Here is a 15,737-nt window from a genome sequence, read left to right as displayed (position 1 = left end):
AAGCATCCCTGATTGGCTAGACTGATGTAGACAGCTGTGGAGACAACTCTTAAGTCTCTAAAATGAGAATGACTGTGTAAGATGCTCGGTCTTGTATGTCTAATTCAATAGCCTTATCCATTAGACAGAGAGATAACAAACCAAAGCATGTGCACATCTTATCACAGCAGCAGAATTGTACTTAACTTATCTCCAAGGCTTCATTACAGGTCTTCATTTCCAACCCCCCCCCCCCCCCGCCCCCTACACACACACACACACACACACACACACACACACACACATACACACACACACACACTTTCCTCCCCAACCCACCCCCCATCACCTCATTCTTTCTGCAGCGTTTCTCTGGCCCGCTCTAGCACGGACCCCATACTGATCCTGTCTGCTGGCCTAACTCTGCCTCTCTGTCTTTCTGTCAGAAGCCCCTACGGCTGACCAGCTCGGCAGCTGTGGCCCCGACCTCCTCGCTGGACTACTGGAAGGACTGGCCCAGCGCAGAGTCTCCTTACTCCCAGAGCTCCGAGCTGAGCCTGCAGATGCCCAGCGGCAGCGAGACCCCTCAGAGCAGCCCCCTGCCATCTTCCTCACCTTTACTGCCCCTGGCGAAGGCTGCCAAACCCGTGGTGCCCCCTCTCACGCCCGAACAGTATGAGTTCTACATGTACCAGGACGTGGATACCGTGGAGCTCACGCAGCAGGTCAAGGACAAGCTGGCCAAGAACGGTATCTGCCAGCGCGTGTTCGGAGAGAAGGTCAGCATAGCGACATTTAATCTCACGTCCCATCAACACTTATCCCTCCCTCTACGCCCAGTGAACGCCCTACCCTCATTTCCCCGTGTAGTTAGCTGCCGTTTTCCACAGGTCCACCAATACTCTCCGTAAAGATTGTTAAAGTCTGTCTTTTCTTTAAGCTTGCGGCTTTGTGTTGCCTTGATATGTTCATTATCATTGTTTGAGATCTATGAAGCACACGGAGGCTAATCATCAGTATATATGGCAAGCTCTTCTATGTTCTTGTAAAACCAGTGCTCATATGGTTTTCATTATGTTAATACAAGAGTACTTTAGCCTGATGTGATCTGATTCTAATACCACTTCAGCCACTTACATGGTGGACCACTTATTTCATTTTTTTTTTTTAAATGCATATTAATTTTGATAAGTTTGAAACCACTTACAAACATACAAATTGCTTTTAAGGAAAATAAATAAAATTGTTTCTCTGTGTGTTCCAGTGTGCACGTGACTCTCTGATAGCGTAACCTTGCTCTGCAGATTCAAATATCTCCCTCTCTTCTCTCTGTTCTCTCCTGTTCAGCGTTGGTATTTGTGTCTTGGATTTTTGTGCTCACTGTGAAATCTAATCAAATGTACTATTTGGCCTTGTGCTCTGTGTGTGTGTGTGTGTGTGTGTGTGTGTGTCCATCGTGCAGGTGCTGGGGCTTTCTCAAGGCAGTGTGAGTGACATGCTGTCACGGCCAAAGCACTGGAGCAAGCTGACTCAGAAAGGCCGCGAGCCCTTCATCCGCATGCAGCTGTGGCTGAACGGAGAGCTGGGCCAAGGCATACTGCCTCTTCAGGGACCAGTGCAAGGTAACATACAGGGATCCCACACTGTTTCACCATCTCTCAAAACACAAACATGCAAATGAATGTGCATGCATGTACGCACACACGCACGCACGCACACACACACACACATGCACGCACACACACGCACACACACACACACACACACACACACACATACACACACATGCGCGCACACACACACAGGCACTCACACAATATAAATCAGTTTAGACAGAGAAACCCTAAAATAAGTGCCCGAGTAATGGATATTTGGTAAATATTGTTTCCCATGTGTATAAATTAGGGTTGTGACCAGGTTGTGATTTGACTGCTCTCTCTCTCTCTCTCTCTCTCTCTCTCCCTCTCTCTCTTCAGCGTTGCTCCATGCAGTAACTGAGTACTGCAGTACAATCACTCCTCTGATATAACCTATGATTATTCTCTTAGCACGGTGTATTATGGAGCGGAATGGAAGGTTTGTTATGCAGGCCTCCTGCCTGTCCTTGTGTCCGGACTGCTTGGAGCCGAATCATGCGGGGTGGCCGGCTGGACTGCTAATTATGGCAGGCTAATTAGGACGCAGGGCTCAGTCAGCCATAAGGTGACAGTAAAACTCGGCAGTTGTCTGTAAAGCATAAATGCCTCGCATTCTTTGAGCTATGCGAAGGTTATTGGTTTGGGGGGGGAAAAAAAAAATATCTCCGAGCAAATCAAATCACATCCTAATTCTCCAGTCATGGCTGAGCCAAAAGTAGATGGCCTGAAATTACTCGTGTTTACTAAATGGAAGAGCTTGTTTCTATTCCGTGTCAGCTCTTATTTTGTCTCTCGTTTCGTACACCAATAAAACAAGCCGATGTTCGCAGCAAAACTACCACAGTGTATGAACAGAATTATTTTACATGCATGTAAGATTCATTTGTGGTAAAAGTTAATACACAGATGGTGTCTTTGAGTTGAAGTATATGGAGTGTTCATGCATTGCAGTGCATCAGCTGTTATCCTGTTTTCATTGACCTGGTTTTTGAAGGAGGCTTTTCTTTTGCATGAAGAAGGGGAGGGGATTGTTGCGTGGGGGTGGTGGTGGTGGGGGGGGGGGGCTGCGAGGGTGGTTGAGTGGGTACAGTGAGGAAAAGAGCGGCAGGGGTAAGGTTAGGGGGTGGGGGGTGGTTGGGGGGGCCCCGTGGGGCTATCCCCGGGGACTCCCGCCGCTGTTGTAATCAATTACCCCATCAGAGGAAGGATATATGATAATTACTGAGTTCTCCTCATGATCTGTTAGCAGAGCACAGAATCACGCTTCGCTGGCTGATTAATATGCAAATAGTCAGCCGATTGGATGATGAATAGGACCGAGGCCGGGTATGTGAGCGCAGGAGCAGTCGTGATGAATTGCACTCACACATCCGTCCGTCCTACATTAAGTACCCTTTCTCCATCATTTTCCCTGCAAATTAGCCAGAGCAATATATATATATAGATTAGAGTGATGAATTCAGTCAGGGAAGGAGGCAAAAAAAAAAAAAAAAAAAAGAAGTTAAGAGGATCGGAAGTTAATGGCTTTCAAAATGGGCCTGTAGCTTAAAAACGAAATGTAAATGTCAGCTTGCTTTTCTGCTTAATCCCAGCAGGAGAGAGAATTTAAAAGGACATTATGTTCTGTGGATGGTTTTAATTCGCCACTTGTTAGATCGGCGCAAACGGACAGGGAAAGGCTTCCTACAATGGGACACACACACCGCACACCACACACACGTGCGTACATGAATACACGCACGCACTTGGCAGTTTGGTTAGTTGAGGCCAAAGTGTGTTTAATTGAACAGACTGACCACAAGCCATTTGGTAGATTATCTGAATAGCTCCAGTAATGGAGTAGAGCTTTAGAGGCTTGTAATGCATCTCTGCCGTACTGTCAGACCAGTCTGTGTGTCATAGCTCATGTCCTGGTATTGCGCTTCCAAACAGAATGGGTTCAGAGGACTTTCCAAATGTTGTTATAACAATGTCACATCAACAGTACATCATGTGAGCTCATATTGTTCAGTATTCAGTCACCAAACACATTTCAGCAAATTCTTCAGGGAAGGAAATGATGAAACCCCTACGTCTCAGACAGTTGTGTGTTTTTTTTTTTTTTACCTACTGTGTAGAACCACTGCAGTTGGGAAAATCCGCTTTGTACCATTAGGTAGTGTAGCACTGTGTTTCCTCTCTATGTCGACAGAACTTGGTGTCTAGAGGCATGCATATACTATGTCCTCACTAACATCCATTAAGACAGTCAACCAGGCTAAAAGAAGCCCTCCTCCAGGCTGTGGGTGTGGGCTTATGTGTGCTTATGCGTGTGCGTATATGTGTGCGTGTGTTGAGGTGAGGGGTGCTCTGTGGACCCCCATCTGTCTGTGAATCCCACCCCTTAAATGTCAACTCATCCTCAGGATCCTGTCTGAACAAAGCGACCTGTACCATCTTTATCTAGATCTTTCTTTAAAACGTTGCGGCTCTCATTTTTAATTGAACACGTTTCTAAATTCATATTTAATTGAGTTGAATTGGGGCAGTTAAATAGTAGGGAAATGGAAATCAGCAATCTCATCTTGTGTTAATGTGGTTAAAAAAAAAAATAGAAAAAAATTGTAGGCGCTCTTGTTTGTGCCACTGTTACATCTTGAATATGTGTGTTCGGCCAGCAATAACCAGCTGGGTGTCCAGATGTGGCCATGTCTCTCCACCCCCCCCCCCCAACCCCCATTAATCAGGCAGTCAGTCAGTTGGAGAACGGCATCACACACACTCACTCACACTCACGCACGCACACGCACACACACACACACACACACAGAGGCACATTCACCAGCTTGTGTGGGGAGGGGGTATTTCTGTGACATGGCGGGGCGGTGGGTGGCTGGCAGTTTGTGTGTGGATGACCTGTCTTGCCTTCTCCTCGGGCCCTCGTTCAACGCCGCCAGTCAGAATGTCGGCAGACGGCGAGCATCCGCCGCCGCAGATCCAAACTGACTGCCGCCTCTCTGCCATGTCCTCCAGCACGACGAGAAGGTAATCGCTAGTGACGGCTTCCCCCGGCTGCTCACTTCGCCATCGCGTCCAGTCGGGGAGTGAGGTAGCGAGACGGGCAGGGAGAGCGAGAGAGAGAGACAGAGAGAGAGAGAGAGAGAGAGAAAAGCACGGTGGAAAATGAACAGAGAAAGAATGAGAAACAGAAGTCGGTCAGCAGACTGGCTCAAGCGGCAGCGAAATCGTATTGAACGTCTGTGGTGTTTCTCATCACATCCTGCTCAGGTTTCCAAATTATTCGGCTAGAATTGAAGTTCAGATGTTTTATGGGGTAGCGATGGTCCTCTTTTTTTTTTTATTTCTTTGATCTCGTTTTTATCTCTTTGTAACATAAAACATTACTGAAATGTCATGATCATGCCTCTATCAATGGTTTCATGTAAACCATCACAGTAATTATGAAACTGGGATTAAATTTAGCAGTCTTCTCTGTGGTGTGGTGTTAACCCCCCCCCCCCCCCCTTGTAAATCAGTAGATTTTGTGTTGACATGAAATACTAATCTCTCAATTCTCTTTCAACTGTTCCTATCAAGGTTCAGTTCTGGCTTTTAATGTTTTGTGTTTTCCTCAATAGCCCTGATTCTTCTTAGCTTTCTTAAATTCTTTATGAATGCGTGAGTGTTTGTAAATATTCATGGTTGAGGATTCCTGCCACACGTAACCATCTGTGTTTATCTTGGTCTCGGTCTGAGGGGTCATAACTCTCCATTCTCCATCACCACTCCATTCTCTATCACCCCTTTCTGGTATGGACAGAGTCACTTACCTCCACCTCTGTGTTGTCATGGCCTTTACTAAAGCTCTCAACCAGTAAGACCTGGGAGGTCTGTCAAGATTGACAGAGTGGTATTTCCATCACAAAAAAACAATTAAGGTGGATTGGTTTGAAGTTTAATTTTTCTCTCCCTTTGTTTTTTTTTTTTTTGTTTTTTTTTTTACACAGAGATCACTCCTAAGACGTCCGCTAGCTGCAGCCCAACTCCTGATTCCCCCATAAGTTCAGCGGAGGAGTCGGTGAAAAGCCAGGAGGAACCAGTTAGTCAGCCTCCAGCTCAGGAGTCCAGCGAACCTTCTGATTCACAGCCTGGAATGCCTTTGCCTGTTCCCGGCCATTCCGGCCTCAGCATCCAGGAAATGGTGGCCATGTCCCCGGAGTTGGATACCTATGCCATCACCAAGAAGGTCAAAGAAGTGCTAACAGATAATAATCTTGGTGAGTGGAAGCCAAGAACTGTTTGCTTTAGCCCTGGTTCAAATCGAAGATTGCACAATCCCGCAAAGAGAGTCTGTGCAGAACCAAAAAAAAACAACATAAACAAAAAAAAAAAAATTTTTGGACCATTACGATTGCATTTATTCTTTTTTTTAGAGTTTTGAGCCAAGTTTAAAATGAAACACTCATTCTCATATTCCATCAGGGTTTACCTCTCATTTAGCTATGTGCTACTGAGTTTTTTTTTAAATCTCTTTAGAATAGTAAAACCTGTCTGAGGACTCCACCGACTGATCTGGGGTCAGTATCACCGGGAGGACACATAATGGTGTCATTCTGATGTGGGGGACAGGTAGAGGAGACTTAACCCAACCTTGTGTGGTTAATGGCTGTCCTCCCTGACTGTCTCAGTCTCAGCTGTAATTAATGAGGGGCTATGTGGGGACATCAGCCTGGAAATGGTTATCTGCTCCTCCTCCATGTCCTCCTCCACGTCCTCCTCGGGCTGTTTCTGATCGCATGAACTCTGGCCAGTTTGACTGTCAGAGGACAACTTGTTCTTTGCATAGTATTCTGGGAAAACTGTCCTTGAAATTGCAAGACACACACACTCACACACATGCGCACACACAAACAGATTTTAAATCAGCTTTCATTATTACTGTTCAGCTGGAATGCAACTTGTCTTTTTTATTGTATGCTGAATACATATTACCAGAGTTTGGCTTGTAATGTTAATACAATAAGCACAAATCATTTTTGAATGGACATGATCAAACGTTCCCACTGAGTTTTTCATCCCTTAGGTGCACAGTCTGCTGTTTGATCCTGTTATGCAATAGTTCCCAGGATGAGTTCTGCTTCTTACTGTGGTCCCTTAGGAGCTGCTGCACAGATTTGTTGGACATAAATTGAATCTGTCTCTGACTTTGTTCTTCTCTCTTTGGTTAAACTCACCTGTGAGGTTTCGTTCGAGCCCACTGAGAGAAAAAGCTGCGCTCCTCTGAGACGTTTTAATGTAAAGGAATGCTTCTTTTCAAAACAAAGAGGGATGTCGCTGGTTGTCATGACAATCCAGCCTTTTATATCATAACATAAACACCCTTAAGGCTTACCCAACTAAAAAAAAAAAAAAAATTGATAATGCCCCCCTGTGTGCTTTGTGCTAATTTCTAACAAAATTATAATCAAATTTAGCTCTCAATTGAGAGTGTGATCATTTAAAATGCATTATTAATACTCACTGTAAACAGAACAGACTTTGCAGGTCAGGAAAATACTGTTTCAGTGTGTTAGATTCTCCTAAAATCTGATGTTTGAGCACAATTGGGAGTGGTTTATACTTATGTGTGTGTGTGTGTGTGTGTATGTGTGTGGTGCAGGCCAGCGTCTGTTTGGAGAGAGTATTCTGGGCCTGACCCAGGGCTCGGTATCAGACCTCTTGGCCCGGCCCAAACCCTGGCACAAGCTCAGCCTGAAGGGAAGGGAGCCCTTCGTCCGCATGCAGCTGTGGCTCAGCGACCCTCGCAACGTGGAGAAACTCATGGATATGAAGCGCTTGGAGAAGAAAGGTAATCACCTCCTGTATCACTTTGATTTCACATCCATCTCCTCCCGGTCGTCAGTCACCGCGACTCCCTCCTCCGAGTCTTCTTCTCCCCCCCCCCTGTTAGAAACTCTTCAAGTCCAAGTCATGTCTGTCAGTCAGAACAAATGCATCACCCGGTAAAACTCTCCTCGGGGAGACGCGTGGTTTGTCTGTAGCGAGCGGTTTGTCTGGAACAAACGTATGCATGTTTGCAGGTTTTGGATTAGTGCTGGTAATAAAATCTGCTCTGAAGACTGTCTTTGCCCCTCGTTTAAACCGTCAGTCTTCATTGTGTCACTTAAGTTACAAAAAAAAAATTACTTCACTGATGAATGATGTAAGACGGCGTAACGTATGAAATAAGGGAATAATGTAATATGTCCTGCATTCTGTCTCTCTCGCCGCCTTCCACCCATGTGTCACGTTTGCTAGCGTGCATTTATGTGATCTCGCTGTGTTATGTTTTAGTCCTTGCGAGTGTCAGAAAGTCCTCTTGAAAGTAACTGCATGTCCTTAGTCGTTCGGTTTTATGGCATCTCTTTAACATTTGGCAGTTAACTCAGAGAGAACTGAATGAATCCTGATGTTGCTGTGCGACACATGTCTGACACACCGAGGCGCTCAGAGGATTCGAAACAGGACGATCCTTTGTCCAAAAGGAATACCCAAAATGTACATATTAGTATATGCAATCAGGTGAAATTTGTTTCAATCTGATTAAATTATTAAATTAAATGAAATTGATTAAATGATCTTATATTTTCAAGACTTGCGTCATGCTGCCTATCTTAAAAAAGACAGACGCACGTCCTCACAAATTCACTCTTTCTTTGTGTCGCATTTAAGTGATACGGTTATGTGACACAAAGACTCGTGTTGCAGTGTTATTACATGGCGAGGTTTAGGAAATCGATCCGTTGAAGTGAGTGTCTGTTTCCAAGCATTGCCCTCTCAACACTCGATTCTGTCCGGTCTAGAACTGTGCCGAGATCAGACCCATTCTGTGTAAAGGGAGGAGAAGGAGTCGGTATAAAACAGAGCTTATGGAGGAGAGGGATGTTTGATTGCTCTTTTTTTCTTCCTCTAATGGCCCAGATGTGTCCTCTGGCTGCGGAATAGACCTCACATGCTTAGCGCTCCTGGTTTTTTTTTTTTTCTTTTTTTCATACTGCGGAGCTGTCGGGATCGATCTGGGAGCGAGATGTTAGCTTCTTCATCAGACATGACAGGCTGATTCCTCTTGGGGGTCTGCTTATTTAAAGTCCAGTGCACTCATAGTGCCACAGCGTTTCTCTCCGCTAGGCTAAGTGAGCATTCTTGGAGTGATTATGCCTGTTTAACACTTCTCTTAGGGTAACAGTGACATTACTGGTCCTCTTCGCGTGCTCGTGGCACTGAGCTTGTTATAGTTCGGGTGCGGGGCTCTTCTTCTTCTTCATCTTTTTTTATGAAACACAGAGAGACTTCCCATCTTACGATTAGAGTGAATCTGCTCTGTTCATGTACCAACTCATGTAGCAACATTATGCAGGGAGTCAGAGCGTCGAAACGCTGGCTTTTTCCCCCCTCTCTCTCTCTCTCTCTCTCTCTCTCTCTCTCTCTTTCTCTCTAACACACACGTCAGGGTCTAATTTTGACTTCAAGCACATTAGCTGAAGACATATTAGTGGAGCGTGGCCTTTAACACTGATTGCGGAGGGCTGCTATTGCTAGCAGCTGTATTTCTCCCCTGTTCCAGTGCTACTGACTTTCCAGTACACAACACTGAAATGCCTTCCATAAGATGCACTGTGGATACTATCCACAGCTTCCTCTGTCTGTTTTAGATGAGCCAAATAAGAAGTCAGTGGTAAGGCTGTTACACCCCCTGGACCCCATGCTGAAAGTGACAGTGACTTTTCTGGGGGCATTGGGAAATGACTCATCTCATCTGTTTAATTAAGAGCCTGACAAGAGACAAGATTGTTTACAAAAGAAGTTTTGAACAACAGCAAGCACACTCTAGCTTTTTAATCACTTAAAGTCGGAATTAGTCACTCTTTGACTGGCATGCTTTCTAACACTTCTTTCCTCAGTCTCCATTGCCTCCATCCATACAGTTTTTTTTTTTTTAAGTCATGTCTAATAAAGCAGGATTATATACAAACCAGATCTCCATTTCTGGTGTCATCATCAAATGTGGTCTATCTGTAATTTAAAGTGGATGATAATTATAAGTGAAAGCTCTTGAAAGTTGCAAAATATAGATCAGACATAGGGTATATACATGTATAGGGTTAGTATATATTTATATATATACTGTATGTGTGTGTGTGTGTGTGTGTGTGTATATATATATATATATATATATATATATATATATATATATGTATGTATATAGTGGTGAAATCCACAACTGATTCCTCATTTGTGTGTACACAAAAACATATTCATTGTGAAATATTTTTGCAAATGTGCAGTTTGCACACTAGAGAAATATTTTTGGGTGTATGCTGCTCCCTGGTGGTAGTTTGTGGTGGTAGGTGGTCATTTAACCATCTTCTCGTCACCGACATTTCTTAGGGAGTATTATATTTATCTTGAGGATATAAAGCAATGCAGCTGCTTTCTGCGTACATGACCGCACATGTTTGTGAATGTGTGGTTTGAGCGTGAGCTTCGTTTCACGTATCTGACCTTGTGGTGTTTGTGTCTCACTAGCCTACATGAAGAGACGTCACAGCTCTGTGAGTGAAAGCCATTCGGTTGACAGCGCTATGTCAGGAGGAGATTTCAGCCAGGGAGCCAGTCCCCAGCCTCACCAGCAGCACCCCAAACAGCAGCTGAAGAAACCCCGCGTGGTCCTGGCTCCGGAGGAGAAAGAGGCTCTCAAACGAGCCTATCAGGAAAAGCCTTACCCTTCCCCAAAAACCATCGAGGAGCTAGCCAACCAACTCAATCTCAAAACCAGTACTGTCATCAACTGGTTCCACAACTACAGGTACGCCACCCTCTGTCCAGCTTAAGAGCATTCACACTTACAGCAACAGTGTGTCAAGTATTGGTTTTCAATCCACACCTTGTCTATCCTTCATTGTATGTTTTTTTTTTTTTAAATGATAGGTCTCGTATACGTCGAGAACTTTTCATTGAAGAGATCCAAGCAGCAGCTGGCGAGGGTGGTTCTCCCTCCGCTCGGACAGTAAAGTCAGGAGGCGAGGGCGACAACAGCTGCGATGGCACTGAGTCCGATAGCACGGCGGAGGGTCGGACCTCCGGAGCGGCGGGCTCGGAGGAGCACGGGCAGCTCTCAAAGAGCCCCGGCCTTAACCACAGGGAAGAAGAGGCAGCCGGCGGAGAGACCTCGAGTGCCCCAGGCACCAGTTCTCAGAAAGCCGGGGTGATTGACAGCTTGTTCAGCTTTCCAGAGGCGACGTCCATTGTCGCACCTACCATAGCTGCCTCCAGGAACCCAAAGGACAGCAGCCTGCGTAAGAAAAAAGCAGCCAACCTCAACAACATCATTCACAGGCTGGAGAAAGCTGCCAGCCGTGACGAACCCCATGAATGGGAGTTCTGAAAGATGTCCTTATTTTTCTACTCTATCCTCGACTGGCCTCCAACGGCCAAGTCTGGTGCACAGACGCTACCAATAGGACAGCCTATGGGATAATTTCTCTCTTCTTTTTTTTTTCCTTCTTCTTCTTCTTCACTATTTAAGACTGGATTTTTTTTTTCAAAGAAAGGAGAGGAAAGAAAGTACTTGCTTTTGTTCAGCAAAGCACTTGAGAGCCCTGCTGGCCACAGGGCCCTAACACCATTGGCCAAATGGTGCGAAAAAGACAAGACACTGAACAGCACAGTCAAGGCAGCATTCCCAGAAGATTTGGCAGTGTCTATAATAGAAAAAAAAAACTGTCAAGACAAACTAGCGAAAACTATGTCATAGTGTTCCTGTATCCATCCATTATCTAAACAAGGTCCTCAGGCTGTCAATCTGAATAATTATTACAATGCTGGCCTTCTTGTCAAGATTTTTGAAGGGTTCCTCTTTGTTTTAGCTCAAATTTATTATGTCATCCATTGAGACTGGTTTAAAACTTAAGTCTCGAACCAAAAGCCAAGCATTTACAAAGTTTTGGCTGAAGGAACATGGACAAGACTGTCACACTTGCCTTCCCCTCACTACCCAAGTAGAGGCCATGTAATGGCTATGCAAATCTAGTACACAAAAGGGTTCCACTGAAAAAGGAATCGGCATTATTTTCAAGATTTCTCTTAGAGAAAAAAAAGTTTTATAGCAATTAAGTTGCCACCGAGAGATTGCACAGTCAGTCGACTCTAAACAACACTCATTTGAATTTCTACACATTTTGGAAAGTAATTCACAAGCAAATAACAGTGAACACTTGTCAAAAACTATATTTCAAAAACAAAACAAAACAAAACAAAAAAAAAAACAACAACACTTAGATTCACTTTTAATATACACTTAATACCTACGTAAATGCAAAAGGTCACAACAGGAAAAGAGATATCTTGTGGTAGCTGACTTCTTATTATTTTTGTTATCTAGAGCTGTTCTTAGGAGTAGTGATCAATTATTTTTTACATAGCTTTAACTCACCTCTGGGCTTGTGTTTATGAGTCTTTGAGGGTTTGTTTAATACACTCAACTTTAGGCCAAAATCAAAAAGACAAAAAGTGTGAGAGAGAAAAAAGCAAAAAAAAAAAAAAAAAATGTACAGTACTTTGAAAAAAAAAAATGTTCCTGTTTAAATATTTTTTTGAAAAAGAAAGAGAAGAACCTGCTTTTTAACCTCTTAATGATTGAAAAAAAAAACCACACATCAGAGACCTCATATCAGGGCAAACGGTAGGGGCCTCCTTTAGCCGCACTGCTGCTCAAACTGCCCCCCCTCACCCCCCCCCCCCCCCCCTCCCCTTGCCACGCTGTGTGATGCCAGGCATGCAGACAAACGGATGCACAGCTCACTTTAACTCCAAAACTCTGAGCTTCAGGTTCTTCACCATCCACACACATTGACTCAAATACGAGAGAGAGCTCGATCATCACATTGTCCTCATTAGCAATGCACTATGAATCTAGACTGAATCACAGTCAACTCAACTCTCCTGTATTCGTACCTCAGTTGTTTCAGTTCCCTAAAAACAAGCTTCAGCTGAGGCAGATTACAGCACAATGGTTTCCCCCTCGATTTTGCTCACGATCTCTGACCAATTTTAACAACTAACGAATTTTCAGCGGTATAATATCATGTTTTAGATTTTCTTCCTTAAGGACTGTGACAAGGATTGCTGGAAATGATTATTTTGGTGACGATGATGAAGTGAATTTAAATATTAACAGGAACTGGCCACTGGGTGATCATTAGAACTTTTACTGTTACACATCAGAGATCATTGTATCCACAGGTCAGAGAAAGTAAACAAAGATTTTGAATTTTACATTCGGATTTTTCGGGTTGTGGAGTTGACATACCTATTCACAGCACATCCGCCCTCTTACCTTGTGACATGACAGTGCCTACCACCACCCCAAACCCCCCCCCCCCACCCTCACCCTCGTGTTTTTGCGCATGTCATTTAGAAGCTAGGATTTTTGAGTTTTTCTGAGAGTATGGGCAATGGTATGCTCGAGAACTCACTTTCGCGACCACACGCGCGTGAGAGAGTTTCTGCACCTGTTGTTGTTTTCGAAGTCTGGGTAACTTCTGTTTGTACATATCAGCACACATCAAGTGAATAACGGCCACCATATCCCTCTAAGCTAAGTTAGTGGTCAAATAGCTTAAGATATTCGGTAACACACTTCGGTTCTTCATCGTTTCCGACACATTAAAAAAAGAATAATAATAATAATGGTAGATCTTTTTTTTTTTTTTGTTATTGTTGTCGTTGGTTTGGTTTGTTTGCTTATTTATAGATGCTGTCTTTTACATATGATAATGTCTTATGTGATATATGTTTCTGTTCTCTTTTCGTTTTTTGTTTTTTTAAGGAAGGGACTTGAAAGAGGTCAGGTTACTTTTTTAGACTAATAGACTGCCGGCAGTATTGGGTTATACTTACACAGTGTGCTTTTGATACGTGTCTGTTCGTGGACTCTGAAGATTATTTTGACTTTGTAATATATATTTTATTTTAAATGAGCTGAATGAGCAACATGATGACCATACCAATACCGTTAGCATTGTATGGTGTGCGTTATCCATTAATATTTAAATTTAAATTAGCGTTTAAAGAGCTATCTGTAAATGGACAGATCACCCCGGCTGGTGCTCTTGCATTCTTCCCTCAGGTGCATCTGAAGCACCTGACTAAAACCGATTTCCCTCCACAACTATAAGTAGAACTGAGTTGAGGTACAAACTGAACGGCCTTGGAACAATGAACGATTTGGTAATCATGCATGGCTTGTCATATTGAGGCTTTGGTCTTTCTAGCAGAATGAAACCAAGTACGTTTTATTTTTATTTTTGCTCAGTGTGACGGTTTTTTCCTCCTTAATTTAAAAGTAATGTCACTGAGTGGCAGACCCTCTTAAAAACGACATCAGCAAACCCGACGAAAAGCTCGTTCCTTAATCATATAGTTTGTCCTACATGCAGGAGAAGGTGTACTTGGTTTGCTTAACGACTTCCCAATCACGTGGTTCTGCACAAGGCTTGAAGCTTAGTTTCAATTTTAGTGTCTGACACAATAAATACTTGACCATATAAAGCACTTAGTTACTGAAATTGTTAATGTTTATTGAAATAAATAGGAGTCTGAGAAGTTAAACACATCAGAATATTCTGACATTTTAAATGTCAATAATTGAGATAATGATTGGATGGTCTGGTGAGATGCGACTCTATGTCATCTCTGGGTGTGTGAGTTGCCATGTGTAGATTGCACAATGGAGATTGTGCAGCTGCGCAGTTGTACGAATACGAAAAATCATTTTTTTTATTTCCTCCAAGTACTGAGCGAAATAATCAAATAATTGTCATCCATTTCTCTAAATACGATCATGTTTGCTCACTATTTGGTGTAAAGCACAAGCATAGCGAAGCGCAAAACTACCCAAACGTCATTCTACAGTTTGGCCTTAAAACACGACAACTCAACAACAAATCTAAGAGCACTTAGAACTTAGCAGCATAGCTGTAGCTAAAACAATAGGTATGGCATGGCCGCCCCAAGATCCTGAAGAGTTGTGCAGTGCTTAGCACTGTAAGGGTGAAAATATTGCTGATGTTCCAAACACGTATTAGGAAAAACATTAGATCATAGGCAGCAACTGCAGTATTTCACATGTGCAGTAATCAATAGGTCAGTTTTAATTTGTAATGTAGACCATTTCATAAGCCAGTCATTTTAAGCTCAGTTGTAAGAGATTTGTTCAAATGGAAAAAACACTAAAAAAAAAAAAAAATAAGCACATGTTGTAGCCATTGCTTCAAATCTGCGTTTCTTGATATACCACACCTCTTAGTGGTGGAAATGGAAATATTTATACTTCAGGAAAAAGAAAAAGTCTGAAAACAGTCTTTAAAATTTAAAAAGCACAGTTTTTGTAACTGAGCAAAGATATTTTCATATAATTTGAATGGATTTTTTCTCCTAATGTCATCGGCAAGCTTATTTCTTCATATATATATCTTGCATAAATTACAGTGCCTTGTAAGTAAAATGTGTTACTTCTTAAAGTTGAAAGACAACTATTTGACATTTTGTAATTGTCAAGCATTAACATGGTTGTAATTTCAAACGGCAGACTTAGGGTTTCCCCGCTGTTTACCAAGCCTTGTGCAGTCACCACTCAGACAGAGGGAAAGCAGAACCAAAACAGATTGTCTAGAGGTTTAGACTGTTACACACTATCTCTCTCATACACACACACACACACACACACACACACATACACACACACACCACATGAACTCGTCACATTGTAAGATGTTCTGATTGACTCATTCCCGGGCCCTCTCATTTGGCTTTTTTTATGCTGTCTGCTGCCAGTTTTTATTGGAATGAATAAAGAGTAACACTATATCTGTCACAGCATACAAAGTCATTGTATACAGCTGGCAGTAAAATATTTCAGATTTCTCAGGTCACCTTGTCTTGTATATTGGGAGAGGGTTTTTTTTTTTTTTTCTTCTTTTTATTGTTCTCTAGGTGGGTAAAATCTCTGTCTGAGGCTTCAGGATCTAAAAGAAACCAAAGTTGTCAAACAATGAGTCGTTTGTCTGGAGAGGGCCTGTTAATTCTCCCCTTTTTTTTTTGTCC

The 15,737-nt window shown here is 43.1% G+C and overlaps 1 protein-coding gene across 1 annotated transcript in view; it reads left to right on the top strand.

Moving 5' to 3' along the window:
• cux1a (cut-like homeobox 1a) overlaps positions 1–11,019 on the top strand; it is an 86,519-nt gene extending 75,500 nt beyond the window's left edge. The window contains exons 19-24 of the mRNA XM_030792703.1: positions 426–758; positions 1,442–1,601; positions 5,603–5,872; positions 7,255–7,443; positions 10,161–10,440; positions 10,563–11,019. Coding sequence (XP_030648563.1) covers positions 426–758; positions 1,442–1,601; positions 5,603–5,872; positions 7,255–7,443; positions 10,161–10,440; positions 10,563–11,019 — 1,689 coding nt within the window. The remainder of the gene's footprint in view (positions 1–425; positions 759–1,441; positions 1,602–5,602; positions 5,873–7,254; positions 7,444–10,160; positions 10,441–10,562) is intronic.
• The last annotated feature ends 4,718 nt before the right edge of the window (positions 11,020–15,737 follow it).

This window comes from Chanos chanos, chromosome 15, assembly GCF_902362185.1.
Source record: "Chanos chanos chromosome 15, fChaCha1.1, whole genome shotgun sequence".
Classification (NCBI taxonomy): Eukaryota; Metazoa; Chordata; class Actinopteri; order Gonorynchiformes; family Chanidae; genus Chanos; species Chanos chanos.
This window is presented reverse-complemented; position numbering and strand designations above follow the sequence as displayed.